The sequence below is a fragment of the Mesoplodon densirostris genome, chromosome 13 (genome assembly GCF_025265405.1).
Source record: "Mesoplodon densirostris isolate mMesDen1 chromosome 13, mMesDen1 primary haplotype, whole genome shotgun sequence".
Classification (NCBI taxonomy): domain Eukaryota; kingdom Metazoa; phylum Chordata; class Mammalia; order Artiodactyla; family Ziphiidae; genus Mesoplodon; species Mesoplodon densirostris.
The window spans coordinates 92,130,505-92,144,969 of NC_082673.1; the positions used below are offsets into that span (position 1 = coordinate 92,130,505).

The window sequence follows — 14,465 nt, forward strand, 5'->3', positions numbered from 1 at the left end:
CGTGTCCCGGGACTTGAGGGGCTCTGGGCCAGCCTTCTGGCAGCACTGCCTGCGCAGGTGACAGTGGAGCCCCCCAGAGCAGGAAAGCCACCCCCACGTTCCTCCGCGGCCCCATGCGGGTACCAAGTAACCAAGCAGCCCCTGCTGACCCCGGCGAATGCCCTCCTCCCGGGACTCGGGTCCCGGCCGCCAAGGCCCAGTGCCTCCGCACGGCCCGGGTGCTTGCCCTGAGCCGCGCCCGCGCCCCAACGGGACCCAATAAGCACAAGACCAGTGTCAGACAGGAACGTTCAGGGCCAGCAGCATCTGCACCTTTATCCACAGGCTGGGCGGCTGGGCCCAAGATACCACCGAATCTCTCTATAAAACCCGGAGGAAACGAGGAGAAAGTGCAAGTCCAGGGAATGGGTCTAAGGTCACGCGGAGAGGTCACTGTTATCAAAACGCTCCTGGTCATACACTTCAGCCACCACCTTGCGGCCAGCAAACCAGCGCCCGTTGAGGGCCTGGATGGCCTTGTGAGTCTCAGAGGCTACGGAAAACTCCACAAAAATCTTGACAATGATCTCTGCATCCTCCTCCTCGCCCTGCTTCTCCTGGTAGATGATGACGCGGTTGACGGCACCAAACTTGCCACACTCCTCGGTCACCTCCCCCTCCAGGTCGTCATCGATGTCCTTGGGGTCCACCATGTTGCGCAGAACCATCACTGTGGACTGTGGGGGGGGACAGCTGAGAGCTGCGGCTGTGGCTGGACCACTCCACCCCGCCCCGCCCCGCCGGTCCCGGCTGCCCACCTCCTGCTTGCGGAGGAGCTTCTGCATCACCATGTGGCGGGCGCTGCTGCCAGAGATGCTCATGTGCTCCTGCTCGCTCAGCATCTCCGGCCTCTCTGACTCAGGAAACAGCTCCTCCTCCTCCTTCTCTTTCTTGGGCTCCAGGAGGCCGAGTGTCGGGGGGCTGGCCAGGATGGGGTTCACCACTCCCACAGAGGGGATGGGGACCGGAATGGGGGGCCGGGCCGGGGTCACACCTGCAGCAAACCCACCAGGTCCAGCGGTCACTCCCCCCACCCCCACCATTCCCAGCAAGGAGCACAGCACCGCGGAGCACGGCTGAACGGCCCGGGGCACAGGGGACTAAGGAAGCTCATTAAGGGCAGCTGAAGGCATCAAGCCCAGAGGAGGGGGCAGGGGAAGGAGGGAAGCCTCGACCCACCCAGGCTCACCTGTGATAACTCCCGGGGCCTGGGCAGCCATGACAGCCTGGGGTAGAGCCCCCAGGGGCTGGGCCAGAGTCAGGGCAGGGGACACCAGTCCAGGTGTGGCTAGAGTACCCAGTACCGCTGCTCCAGCCACTGCTTCCTGCAACCAAGGCCACTGTGCTTAGTCCCCGGTCTGGCTGCCTCCACTCAAGACCAAAGAGCCAGTCCGCACAGGATCAGGGGGGCCTGGTGCCCACCACCAAACCCACACAATTCCACCAGCCCTTACCTGAGCCGTAATCTTGGCTGTGGCTGCAGCTGCGGCCACAGCAGCAGCAGGCGGGAGGCCTCCAGGTGTGGCAGGTGTAAGCAGGGGCATAGGGGGTGTGACCGCCTTGCCCACCCGCAAGTACTGGCCACCCAGGTCAAAAAGGTTCATGGAAGACACGGCATCCTGGGACGACTGCGCCTTCTCATATTCTGCAGAGCAGGAGCGGCAGTGAGGGGCCAGCCTCGGCGTCGGGTGGGCTTCACCGCCACCCCGCCGCCCCAAGCTCACCAATGAAGCCATAGCCCTTGTGCTTCCCGGTCGTGGGGTCCCGAGCCAGCGTGCACGACTTGATCTTGCCAAAGGCCTCAAACACACTCTTGATGTCGTCGTCCGAGAGGTCCTGGTGCACAGAAGCCACGTAGATGCGGTTGAAGGCTCGCGCCTCCTCGGCCAGCTGGTCTATGATGGGCTGGGCCTGCCCTATGTTGCTGGGTCTGCCCACCTGGGGGAGAGGCAGGGATGAAGAGTGCCCAGTCAGCCTAGGCCGGGTCACTGCAGGCTCCTGGAGGGGCTGCTCTGCATCTCGGGGGGACTGAACACAGAGCACACCCGTGCCGCACGCTGACCCCAAGGTCCACCCCCAGCCTCACCTTGATGTTCCTGCCTCCCAGCATCACGGAGTTCATCTGCTCCAAGGCCAGCTGGGCGGCCTCTGGGACCTCGTACTCCACAAACGCAAAGCCCTGGACGCAGGAACACGCCGTTAGGCCTGGAGAGCCCGGGGGTGGGGCGAGGCAGGGCAGACGGAACCTCACCTTGTGCTTCATGGTGACGGAGTCCCAGGACATGTCAATGCTCTTGATGGGTCCAAAGGGGGCAAAGGCCTGGCGAATGGTATCCTCCCCCAGCTCGTAGTAGATGGAGCCCACGTAGACCCGGCACATGATGGCCAGTGCCCGCTGTCGCTGAGCTGCCATCTGGAGCAGGACACAAGGGGAGAGAGAGCCACTGGCTTGTGAGGGGGTGGTGGGAGGCTGGGCAGCCCATTCCCCTCCTGGCCCACCCACCCGGCTCCGCGTGGGGAGGGCTCCCCACACGGCAGCGTGGTGCAGGCTCAGCCCCTGCAGTCAGGGTGGTGGGGGTCGGCAGGACCCCACCCCCAGGAAGGAAAGGCAGGCCTGGAGGCAGGAAACGGACGCACCCCGGCCCACCCAGGTCCCAGGCAGACTGACAGCGAAGCTGACAGGTGGTCGCAAGGCAGGGCCGCAAGCCCTGCAGTCTGGGGCCGGGCACCCAGGTGGGCTGAGAGGTCCTCCCAGGGTCCTGGCCGTGTACTCCGACAGAGAGGGAAGGGGGAGCCGCCAGGCTGCAGGGACCCACTGGTGTGGAGGCGAGAGAGGGGACAGAAGACAGGGCAGCCACCGCCCAGAAGAGACCCCGGGGAGGAGGGGAGGAGCCCAGACAGGGGCTCCCGGGAGAGAAGACGAACAGCAGCCGCTCGCACAGGGCCCCAGGGCCTGAACCCTCACAAAAAAGGGCTGCTACTCCCCGGGAACAGCAAGAGGTGGCAGAGCCGCCGAAAGGAGAAGCCCCTGGGCTCTGCTCGGGCCGACACCCCGCCTCCACGCTGGGGCGAGCCTGGCAGTTGTGCCGAGGGGCCTCCCCATTCCCTCAGGGAGACAGTCCCCACCCTGCCACCTCACGTGTGACATGCCTGCAAGGGAGGGTCCTAGAGCCACATGCCGTGGGCCACTGGGAGGAGCTGGGCCGAGGGAGGAGACCACAGGCCCAGGGCAGGCAAAGGAGACGGGGCCCTGGCTCCAGCCCCTCAACAGGGGAGCCCCACACCCTCACGAGATTCCCCATAACCAGAGGCCAGCTTCTTTGAGATACATCAACGGGCCTAGAACAGGCCAGGCCCCCCGTCCCTCAGAAAGGGGCCTACAAATAAGGTCCGCATCTCCCCCAGACTAGAATTCCGCCCCCCAAATGGGACTCCCCTCCTCAAACTATGCTCTCAACAAACAGGCCTCAGGCTCCCTGCTGAGACCAAGGACCGCCCCCCAAAGGTAGAATCATGTCCCCTCTCGCACCAGGAGCCCCAGACATGAAACCAGCTGCCCCTCAGGTCAAAGTTCTCCAAGATAGGAGCACGTCTCCTCTTCAGTGTGGGCTCCCCAACAGCAGGTGTGCCAAAAGCCCTCTCCCCCTGACCTGTCCCCACAGACAGACGCTTCCTAGAGAGGACACAGGGACTGTCCGGTCCTCGAGGTCAGGACTGCGTCTCCCCTGCGAGAGCGGCACGCCCAGGGATGACCCCCCGAGAAGGCCACGTTTCCCCCTCAGACTCCCCAGAGGGGCCTGGCCTCCTCCTCAGCCTGCCTCTGGGGGATGGAGGGGCTTCTCCTTCCCAGACTCCTGCTGACGGCAGCCCGGGCCGCGGCCACCACCTCTGCCTATTCCTTGGCCCCTCTGACCACAGCCCCTGCCTGTTCCCTGGCCGTGTGGCCTCCGCCCCTTGCTGACCGCCAGGCCCGAGGCCCAGTCCTTGTCCTTCCCTCTCTCATTCGCCTGGGTCCCCCCAGCCCCCCGCCCCATCCATCCGTCCTCCCTCCGGGGTTTGATGGGGCCCTGAGTTAAGACCCTTCTCTCCTCGGGGGCCTGACCCCAAGCCAGGAGCCCGGCGGAGCTGGAGGCCCGGCGGTGCACCCCGTGCGTGCAGGCGGGCCTGGCGCGGGCAGCTGCCCTCCTGGCCGGCTGCCCTCCGCAGTTACCTGGCCGGTTAGTTCTAAGGCGGGCCCTCAGAGCAGGTGCAGGCCCCCCCAGGGGCGGTCCCGGGGTGGGTGCCCCCCACACCAGCGGCCCCGCCGCGCCTGGCGCTCTGCTGCGCTCGTCCCAGCTGGCGGGCGGGGCCGGCCACGGGGCGCGAGGTCCCCGGCGCGCGGGCCGCGCCGCCCCCCCTAGCCCTGACTAAGGACATGGCCCCGGAGGAAGTGAGCGGGTCTAGTGACCGATTGCAAAGGTGAGAGAGGATCTCCAAAGCCCATTGTCACTGCTGCCATCTGAAAGACAGTAAAGACAGAGTTCAGTCCGTTGGAGCCGAGCCGTCTCCGCGCTCGCCACACCTCGCTCTCGGCGCCCCTCACGCAGACGGCCGCGGGCCCGGGGGCCCCGCCCTGCCAGGAGGCCCGCCGGCCGGCCCACACTGCCGGCCACGTGGCCGGCCGCCGGCACCTGCCCAGGGGGGCCTCAGAGCCCCAGGCGCCCCGCCCCGCAGCCTGGCTGGCAGGGCAGAAGGAAGGGGGGAGGAGGAGGAGGAGGAGGAGGAGGAGGAGGGGGAGGAGGAGGAGGAAGGGGGAGGGGGAGGGGAGGACCGGATGGAGCACGGTGAAGAGCCAGGGGCAGCTCCTGGCGGCAGCGTGAACATCTGAGGGGGAGGGGGGCTCGAGGCCCAGGCACCTGTCAGCCTCACCCTGTCCTCTTCCCCAGAGCCCAGGCAGCCTTGGGCCACAGGCCTAGAGCAGGGCCCCGTGGAGGCGTCCCCAGCCTGTCCTCTCAGTCCTGGGCCCCAAGCCGAGGACTGAACTCCCTGCAGGGGGGCCCCGACTGCTCTTATCCGAGGCCACGGGGGTGGGGAGGAACATGCCTAGGGGCTGCAACCCAGCCACGCCGCCTGGGGGCACACGGGCTCAGGGCCACCGTCTGAAGTCCAAGAAGAGGAGCCGCTTCGGGCAGGGCGGCGGGGCACAGAGGAGGGCTGGGGGGGCCCGTGGGCTCTCAACAGGTGGGTCAGGCTGGGCCCCTCGTGCCTCAGGGAGGAACCCGGGCGTCCCAAGGAGTCCTTGAGAAACCGAGCAGCACGACACGGTGCGGGGACAGCCGCAGGCACGAGAGGAGGAAGAGAAGGCAGAGGCGGCGGTGGGGGCGGGGAGAAGGCCGGGCGGCGGCGGGGCGGGCGGCCCTCACCTGCAGGTTGGTGAGCTGCTGCTGCTGGTGCGCGATGGTCTGCTTCACCAGCACGCTCTTGATGCTCTGTTCCATGGCGTACTTCTTGGCCTGCAAGAGGGGGCGGTGAGGGGCGCTGCGGGCCCGGCCTGCGGGGAGGCTTCCCCCTGCCGCGGCGCCCCAGGCAGGACCCACACTCTCACCTTCTGCAGGGCCTCCTGCTGCTCGGGCGTCAGGGGAGGCAATCCCAGCTTCGCGGCTGTGCTCTGCCCGTTCTCCATCTTGATGGAGTCCGTCCCCTGGTGACGGGGAGCAGGGAAGTCATTAAGAACACGTTCAAGACCTCCCGCACACGGCCCCAGGAGCCCACCCCACCTTCTGCCCCGACCACCGCACGTGGCCTGCAGCTCAGCCCGCTCCCAGGCGCAGACAGGTCCTCACACAGACTGTCTCCCGCCTGGCCTGGACGTGGGTCTGCCCACCTGACATCCCTATGCCTGTCCCAGGCCGGTCTCCTCCAGGACCCACCGGGAGGACACACACCGAGGCAGACAGACACCTTGCAGGACCCAGGCTTGCCCGAGTCACCAAGACAGGTAGCACGTAGTAAGAGGGGCCCGGGCCCTCATGGCAAGCCTGACCCCAGAACCCCCGTCCCATGCTGCACGAGAGAGCCGGCCTCAGCTGTCCTCTAAGACAAGGGGAGGGGGCCAGGGCTCTCTGGAGGTCCTGGGACTCCTCACTCCCGGACTGCCTGGCACCCACACTTTCTCACGGCCAAAGCCACGGCCACAGACTCGGCTTCCCTGCTCGGGACAAGATCCAGGGGCCACTCAAAGAGCAAGTATGGGCAAGGGCTCCCTCCCAGCACAGCTCCAGGCGGTAACCCATCCCTGCACACTGTGCTCACCGCCCGGAGAGCCCCGAGTTGTTCTCCCAGGCCACCGCAGCCCCGAGGAGGGCTCCAACCCACCTCCAGCAAACTCCTCCCTGGGCTGTGCATAGCACCCTGGCAAGAGAAGCCAGAAGCAGGCCAGCCACAGGGGGACAGAAGTGGACACCCACCAGCACCCTAGGCGAGCACAGGGATGAGGAGACGCTTTGGTGGCGGTGGCGGTGTCCCAGCCTGCTGCAGACCACAGCGGATGCTACTACGATTGTTTACATGCCCTCTATCAAAACTCATTTCTAAGCTGTTTGCAGGGGGAAGAAAACAGTTGTGTAAGCTGGAAGAGAAGCAGGGCCACCAGACCCAGAAGAGCATGTGTGTTGGGAGTTAGAACACACCTGCCTATCCACCAGTTGCTGGGTGGCCAGCAAGCGCTCCAGAGGGGATATTCTGCAGCCCCCAGCATGAAGCCTCGGGAGGGACAGCAGAGAAGAGAGGCAGGTCGCCAGCACAGGAGTGACGAGCAAGGACAGAGGTACAAAGGGGGCAGGAAGGGGCTGGATGACCCAAACCCCAAGAACCACCATCCTGACTAGCTGGAGTGTGGGGTTTCCAGCACAGGGTCAAAGGGCAGGAAGCCCTGGAAGCCCCTCCCTTGGCGACCCAGTCTGGCCCCTGCGAGGCTGTCCTTCCCGCTGGCTCCAAGCCCAGTTCTCCTTAGTGGGAGAGAGGCCCGAGAGCCTGGGGCTATGACTCCAGAACAGGCTGTCACCATGGTAACCAACGCTACCCCCTTTCAGCCCCTTAGAAACTTTTCAATCTCCTCTTTGTCTTGATAAACAAAAAGCCCTTCTACCAACCAATGGCTGGCTAGACAGCCAGCCAGGGTCGGGGAGGGCTGGCGAGAGGGGCCCACCAGCTTCAGCCCCCATAACTTCCTAGGGTCCAGGCTGCGTGCCATGGCCCTCCCCCGAGCGTGCTGAGGGCCCAGCCGAACAGCCCCCGAACCCTCTGGACGCAGGCGCTGCCGTGCAGAAGCGTGAAGAACCTTCTTACCCGGCTCCCCCTCCCACACTCCCACCGGCTCAGCGACCAGAACTGGCCAAGATCTCCCACGCCTACCCTGAAGCCCTGCCCCGAGACTCCCAGACTTATACTTTGAATTACACATGGTTCTGCTTTCACGTTTTACTTAAATCAGAGATCTGAAGTGAAACTCTGTACCTCTGGCTCTTAACAATACCCTGCACGTTCTGGAACAACACGTTTGCCCTTCTGTACGACACCGACGGTGAAGGGCTCCCACCGGCTGAGGTTCACACCCCACCTGACCACAGCCACCATCTGCCTGGTTTCTGAAGACACATGAGGCTTCAACCCACCACAGAAGCAGGAGGACGCCAAGTAGAGGCAGGGAGGAGGAGGCTACAGCCAGGCTGGGGGCTGGGTGGCGAGAGGGCAGGACAGGCATCTCTGCCCAGAAGGCAGGGAAGAGTCCCTCGGGCTCCTCCCGCCCCACCCCCTGCCAGGTCTCTCTGGGCCCAGGGACGCGAAGGCAGGCGGGCAGGCAGGCGGGCGGGCGGGCGGGCCTGAGGGCGAGGATGCTTAAGGTCAGTACCTGTGAAGGTTTCCATTTGTCTCCCGCTGCCGCCGCCGCCGCCGCCGCCACCGCCGATGGCTCGGACCCCCCTCCTTGCTGGCCATTGACCTGCTGCAGGCAGGAAGGAGACGATATGATGGACATTCACAAGACCCAGCCACCCAGGCCCTCTCTCGTCTTTCCTGGTTAAGAGCTGAGCTCCGCACGGGCCCAGGAAGGAGCCGGCTGTGACATGGCCCCTGATCACTCCTGACACTGCCTCACTGCGCCTCACCTGCCCACTCCCCCAGCACACCTGCAGCTGCCCAGAGCCCAGCACAAGGGGCTGGCCTGGCAGAAACCAGAGCAGAATCTGGGGCAGCCCCGAGCTGGCAACGAGTCCCCGGAAAGAGACACGGTAGAGAGCGGAGCTGTGCTCCTGCCCCAGGCCAACAAAAGGCAGGAGTGGGTCGAGAGCTGCCCTCTGGCCACACAGCTGAGGTCCTAAAGATCACTTCCTTTCCTACTGGCAGGCTGGGCCAGGCCGGGCAGGACAAGATGACAAGGAGCACAGATGGCCGTCTCCCTCCTGAGGCAGACGGAGGCACCTCTTTAGCACCCTGTACACATGCCGGGGTCAGCCCCCAGCTCAGCATCAGCCCCAATGCCTTCAACAGTCTCTGGCCAAGCCCCTGGGGCAGGTCCCAGGCCCCTCCTGAAGACAGCTCTGAGGAGGGCTGCCCTCTGAGTGGCAGGGCCGGGCAGGGGGTCTGCATGGGTAAGCCTCCCTCCCCCAGCAAACTGTCCAGGGCTGTCTAACTCAGGGCAGATGAGAGCTTGGCCACGCCTAGAGGGGCCGAGAAGCACTGCCATGCAGAGCCAGCCCAATGGAAGGAGAAGCTCCCGGCCAGGCTTAGAAGGGTGGCAGGCCAAAGGCAGAAGGTGGGCAACGTCACAGGGGTGAGGGTCTTCGTGGAAGGGTCCTGAGACTTCCCCACCTTCTCAGATGCCACACAGCAGGAACCCGCTCCCAGATCAAGGACGAGACCCACAGGTATGTATCTTGAACACAGGCGACAGCCATGCCCACCCTCAAGGGTCTGTGCACAAACACAGCCAAAGGCTGGGACGACCTGGCCCGAGCATGTCTCACGAGTTCCAGCCTCAAAGGAGAGACGTGGCCAGTGGGCACAGAAGCTGGGGCCGAGCCAGCCGGGCTGCCTCCCTGGAACCCCTCTGAACTCGGCACCACTGCTGCTTAGAAACTGTGCCCCAGAGAGAGACAAAGGAAAGGGGGCACCTGCTGACACAAGTCCCATCCAGTGGGTACATGGCATCTGGGGACAGGGTTAGAGTCTGGCTTTGCCCCAAGTTCCCTGGCAGCCCCCAGAACACACCCACAGCAGAGGCTGCCTCTTAAGACCCACAGCAAGAGATCACTTCAGGTCTGGGAATACAATCCAACCCTTAGACCCCTGTGAACAGAGTCAACTTGAGGGCACACTTATAAACCACTACCCCAAGTTGCTGTAATAGCCAACAAAGGATCCAGGACAGTGCTGAGATCAGAACACAGCTCAGAAGAGACTTCCCAGGAAAATTCAGTTCACCAGGAACTCTAGGAAGGACATCCTACCCCATTCATGGCAGAAGCAGTTTCCAGTCCCACTGAGCCTAGGGTTCTGTTCTAAGCAGATGCTAAGAGAGCTTAAAGGAAACTGTCATTTATCATTACAGCTAGCCCTGTGCTGTAATCCTCTGGCAATGAATGCAGCATGCCCTGCGGTCACAAAGCCCCCCACCCCGCCCCCCACCAGGCAGCAGTGCCTTGAGGGGTGCAAATCCCCCTCTGGCAGGTGTGTGTGTACGGTGGGGTGGGGTGCTGCCGCATGATTCTGGGCCCCAAACCCCAGCACTGTCAATGATCAACAGCCCAGGGCAAAAGGATTATTTCCACTAGAAGAAAAGAAAAGTTATGTAACTACTTAACATCTCCAGGCTTCAGGCTCTTCAGGCCTGTCTCCTGGGGCTGGCAGGAAGACTCAGTGAGTGGCTCCATATAAAGTACTTAAGGCAATCCTTCTGCACATGGCAAGCAACCCATAGGTTTCAATGATTATTAGTATTATTACAACATCCAGAGTCAAGTCACCACAGCAGGGCCACTGCAAGACACTGCCTTCCTTCCGTTCAGTCCCCTTGACACGGTGCCATGCTGTCCACTGCATGGCCAGGCTCTGTGCAGGGCACTGCAGATGCAGCAAAACAAGACAAGAGACATGCCAACCAGCACCGATGTGAGATTATTTCTGTAGTTAACAAGTGCTAAGAAGAACACCAAGCACAGCGGGGGAAGAGCGGCCTATGAGGCACGCTGGGCCACAGCACCCAGGGCAGGCCTCTGTGAACTGACATGCAGGCTGGGACCCACAGGAAGAGGAAAAAAGCAACTGTGCCCCTGGGGAGGGGAGAGGGTCCCAGTGCCCCTGCCAGATGGAACCCAAGGATGATGGTCCCCAGTGGGAGTGAGCCCAAGTGTCAGAGGAAGGGGCTATGGCCCGTTTCTGCAGCCACGAGGTGGAAGGCACACCCAAGTCAGAAGAGGCACTTCTGTATCTTCCTGGGTCCTTCCCCACGAGATCACTGTGCCATTCCACTCCACCTCCCACAAGAGCTGAAGCCACAGCTTAGGACAGCAAACCAGCACTGCTCAGCATGCATGGACCAGAAGACAGAGAGCAAGCTCTCAATATGCCCCAAAAGGACTGCAGGGAAACAGGTAACCCTTCTAGAAACCTATCCATTCAAAAGGTAGGAAGAGGAATGTGTTGGACCACAAGCTGGACTTCACTCCCACAAGCTGATGAGGTAAGCCTGGGCCTTTACAGTTTACATACACCTACTAACACACATGTATTAACCTCTTGAAAGGAGTCAGAGGGTCAGTGAAGACCCTTATTGAAAACCCCAGCTTACAGGGTTTAGACTCAGTGCCCCCATCCACCTCTACTATGACACCACCTGTGCCTGGCCCTGTGCCACAGCAGAGCCGAGGCCCCCTGAGCAAGGCTGAGGCATGGTGTTGACGCAGGTCTGTGGACGCTTGGGGACATGACTCTCACTGGCCTCCAAGCCGCCACCTTCACCTCTTTTCTCTCTAACGTTCCTCTCACAAAGGTAGTTGCTCTCGTGGCTTCAACAGGAAGCGGGACATGGCAGCAAGAGGACAGTGAAGTTAGCTAGGCCCGACAGTCACACACTGGGCCCCCCTCATAGCCTGCGGGCTCTCTCTCACTGGGGGTCAGTTTCTTCCCCAGTGCGACAGGTTCGGCCCCCTCTCTGGGCATCAGCCCCCAGCTGAGAGCATGGCCAAGGCAGTCTAAGTACACCCCCTGACCCTCAGACATCTCCCCGATCAGTCCAGCCTCCATCTACCTGCAAAAGCTGCCTTCTTAGACAGACCTCACCACATCAGTCTGAGTACAGGTCGGGGGAGAGTGGCAGGTAAAGAAAGGGATGCACCGTGTGAAGGGTCCCAGAGGGGTCAGTCGCACAAGCCTGGGAGGAAGAAGAGTGAAGGGAGACTTCACCACGGAAGTGCTGTGTGAGGAGGGGTTGTCCATCTATGCTAACTGCTCCATGTGGCGGACGGACGCGAGCACTAAGCAGGGCGGGAGGGGTTCCTTCCTCTAGGTGCCCGCACCCCCCTAGCACTTCACGCACCCTGGGTGGGAACTGGTCTCCAGTGCCCACCAGACCCCGGAAAAGGGCAAGACTGCCTCTGGTTCCCCACTGTTCCCCCAAGTCCTCGCACAGCGCTTGGGACAATGTGATCGCTCAGGAAACAGGCAATGAGAGACCACGTCTTCCCTTCCTGAGTGGGGATAGCAGGACGGAGTCCCTGTTGGCTGGAAACCTCTTCCCCGTGAGCATCAGCGGAGAGCAAATTCACAGCTGTGTACGCAAGAAGCCAAGGCCTCCCTCCTCACCAGGCCCGATCGCTTCCTACAGGCCCCCCGCACGCCCAGCGGCCCCTTTCACACTAGCGGGAGGAGAAACGCCACGGTTCCCAGGAGCCCCGCCTTCAAGTCGGGGACACAGGCGCACCCCGTCGACAGAAGGGGACGACCGCCGCCGGGGCCCGACCGGCCTCACCGCGAAGGGACCCGGCTCGGCGCGCGGCACGGCCCCCACCTGCGCCCCAGGTCCCCACCGGGCCAGGCCCTCCCGCGCCGGCCGCCGGAAGCTGCAATCTGCGGGCCGGAAGCTGCGGCCTCAGGCCGGCCCCCGCCTCGCGCCCGCCCCGCCCCCGCCTCGCCCGACCAAAGGACGCGGGAGCTCGCGGGGGGCCCCGGAGCAATCGCCACATCCCCGGGGAACCCTCGGCGCCCTGGCCGGGCCGACAACCCGCTCCCGCCATCTGAGCGGCGGCCCGCGGTCACGGGGTGCTCACTTACTAGAGCTATGGTCGCCGTCGCCATCTTGCGCCCGTCGCGGCCGCCGCGCGCGCGCCGCACACTTCGGCTCCTTCCGCGGTCTCGCGCGATCTGGGTGCCGGCGGAGAAACTCTCAAGAGGACGGAACTCTCGCGATTAAGGGCCTTTCCCCCGGCGACGTGGAAGGAAAAAGGAGCGCGCTTCCGGTGAGGGGAGAAACAGTTAACGCTCCGGGAGGGGCGGGCAGAAGGGGCGGGGCCGGGGCGTGTCGGGGGCGCGCGCGCTGCCGCCCGGCCTCCGCTCGCCGCCAGCCCCGCCCTCCGCCGGCCTCAGTGCGTCCCCGTCCACTCCTCGCTTCGTCCCGTGCCGCCCTCCGGCCTCTGCTCGGTTTTCTGCCTGCTTTGCAGGAAAACCCGAGGCAGGTCACAGGCGGCCCGATCCTCTCCAGGGCTGCGGTTGAAAGCAGTGACAAAGAATCGCTTTATTTCGGACTCAGATTTCGAGATGCTCTTTGCATCATAACATCTCTGAATGCGCCTACCAATGCATGGTATGCTGTCACCTAATGGCCGCATTTTCTCTTTCCTACTGATCCATAAAACAGTGCATCTTTTGCACTGATGGCGTCGTAGAGCCACTGACATACAGTCGGTAGAACTGCAACCCAAGAGACAGGCTTCTGAACCAATCCCGTGGGAAGGGTATGCATTCCGAGTCCCCTTAGTTCTGAACTGTTTTTTAAAGGTTCCAGGTGTCCATCCCTGGTGTTGAACTGCCCTGGACGTTTGCTGCATGCCCACCCAGTCCCAAGACCCTCACTCAGTGAGGCTCAGGTCCTGAGGTTGTCAGCTCAGCAACTTCAGCCTGCCTGAGGCAGCAAGGTGTCTTCCCCAACTAGGCAGTTCTCTTCTCCATCCTGGGAGAGTCTGACATGAAATACAGACACCCCTGGTTAAACCCAACAATATTTGCCTCATCTCCCTTCCCTCTAAAATGATAGGAAAAGGATTTTATAAAGGAAGCAACCCATGAAGACAAAAGGGTGGAATGTTGTGGAGCTGAAGAAAGGTGGCCAGCGGCAGCTGCTTTCTTGGAGGTCGGGGTCCAGGAGATCGGTCACGCCAAGTGCAACTGTGAAAAGGAAGAGACTCCAGGGCTCAGCCCCTACCGGCAGTGGCTGGGAGGTGAGCTCCAGCAGAGGCGCTCTCGGTTGGGTTGTCCGTCGGGGGCAGGGTCCTGTTCTGAAAGTGGGGGGATACGTGAGATTCCCGCCTTTCTGCCACCTCCACCCCCGGCTCTGAGTCCGGCCCCAAGCATGTGGCCCCCACAGTCCTCAGAGAGAAGAGCTCATCTCTGCAGTAGTTCCCAACACGGAAGAAAAGCCTGGCAGTTGGGAGGTGGTCAGGAGGATGGCCTGGCTCGATCCTTGAGCTCAAAGCTCACCAGGCAATAAGCCCCAGCCACTAAGATTAAATGCAGCTGGGCAACCCAGGATCACCAGACAGCTGAGGGAGAGGAAAAAACAAAAAAGCAAAAGGAAAAGGGACTCAGAAGGAACACAGCCAATAAAGCGAGCAGAAGGAGGAAAAAAGGAAAGCTAAAACCGTATCCTCAGAGATATTAGAGAGGCTGTTGCATCCGAAAACATGAACAAGAGGCTATAAAGAAAGAACATTCAGCAAACGAGAAAGAGCACTTATAAATGAAAAGCATGAGAGGAAAACGAACAGTTAAACAGAAAGGTTGACAGATAAATCTGTAATTTTCCAGAATGTATGACAACAATGAAACCATATTAGCTAGAAAGCAGACAATGGAGTCATTGTCACACTTGTTAGCGCTCCCCAGTGCTAGAGCTGGCCGGGCGCCTTAGAGGCCTCCGTAACAGAGGGGGTGGACGGGCTGGGACTTTCCACCACCACTGTGGGGGGCAAAAGCACCACCCCCTGGTGGCAGCTTCCCCTGTGAAAATCTGGCATCGCTGCATTCAGAGTGCTTGTGTGCTGGGCCCTGTTCTCGTACTTTTCACAGTTAATCTGTGCGATCTCACAACCACCCCATGACGTGTGGACCGTTATTATCCCCATCTTTACTGGTGAGAGAGTGGAGTCACAGACCACTGTCACACAGCAGGAAGCAGC

The 14,465-nt window shown here is 62.3% G+C and overlaps 1 protein-coding gene across 6 annotated transcripts; it reads right to left on the reverse strand.

Annotated features, from left to right (window-relative positions):
* Window positions 1–289: 289 nt before the first annotated feature.
* On the reverse strand, window positions 290–12,503 carry PUF60 (poly(U) binding splicing factor 60). 6 transcript variants are annotated; one of them, XM_060115833.1, is made up of 12 exons: window positions 12,346–12,503; window positions 7,928–8,017; window positions 5,624–5,719; window positions 5,442–5,531; window positions 4,487–4,537; window positions 2,291–2,452; window positions 2,126–2,218; window positions 1,764–1,977; window positions 1,494–1,684; window positions 1,229–1,364; window positions 798–1,033; window positions 290–716 (listed from the first exon to the last, which is right to left on the reverse strand). In XM_060115833.1, the coding sequence occupies exons 1-12, from the start codon at window positions 12,367–12,369 to the stop codon at window positions 417–419; spliced, it is 1,683 nt and encodes a 560-aa protein (XP_059971816.1). In that variant the 5' UTR covers window positions 12,370–12,503; the 3' UTR covers window positions 290–416. The 6 variants fall into 6 exon arrangements, with proteins under 6 accessions (XP_059971816.1, XP_059971815.1, XP_059971819.1 ...); XM_060115832.1 differs by having other exon boundaries at window positions 7,928–8,020; XM_060115836.1 differs by lacking the exon at window positions 4,487–4,537.
* Window positions 12,504–14,465: the final 1,962 nt, after the last annotated feature.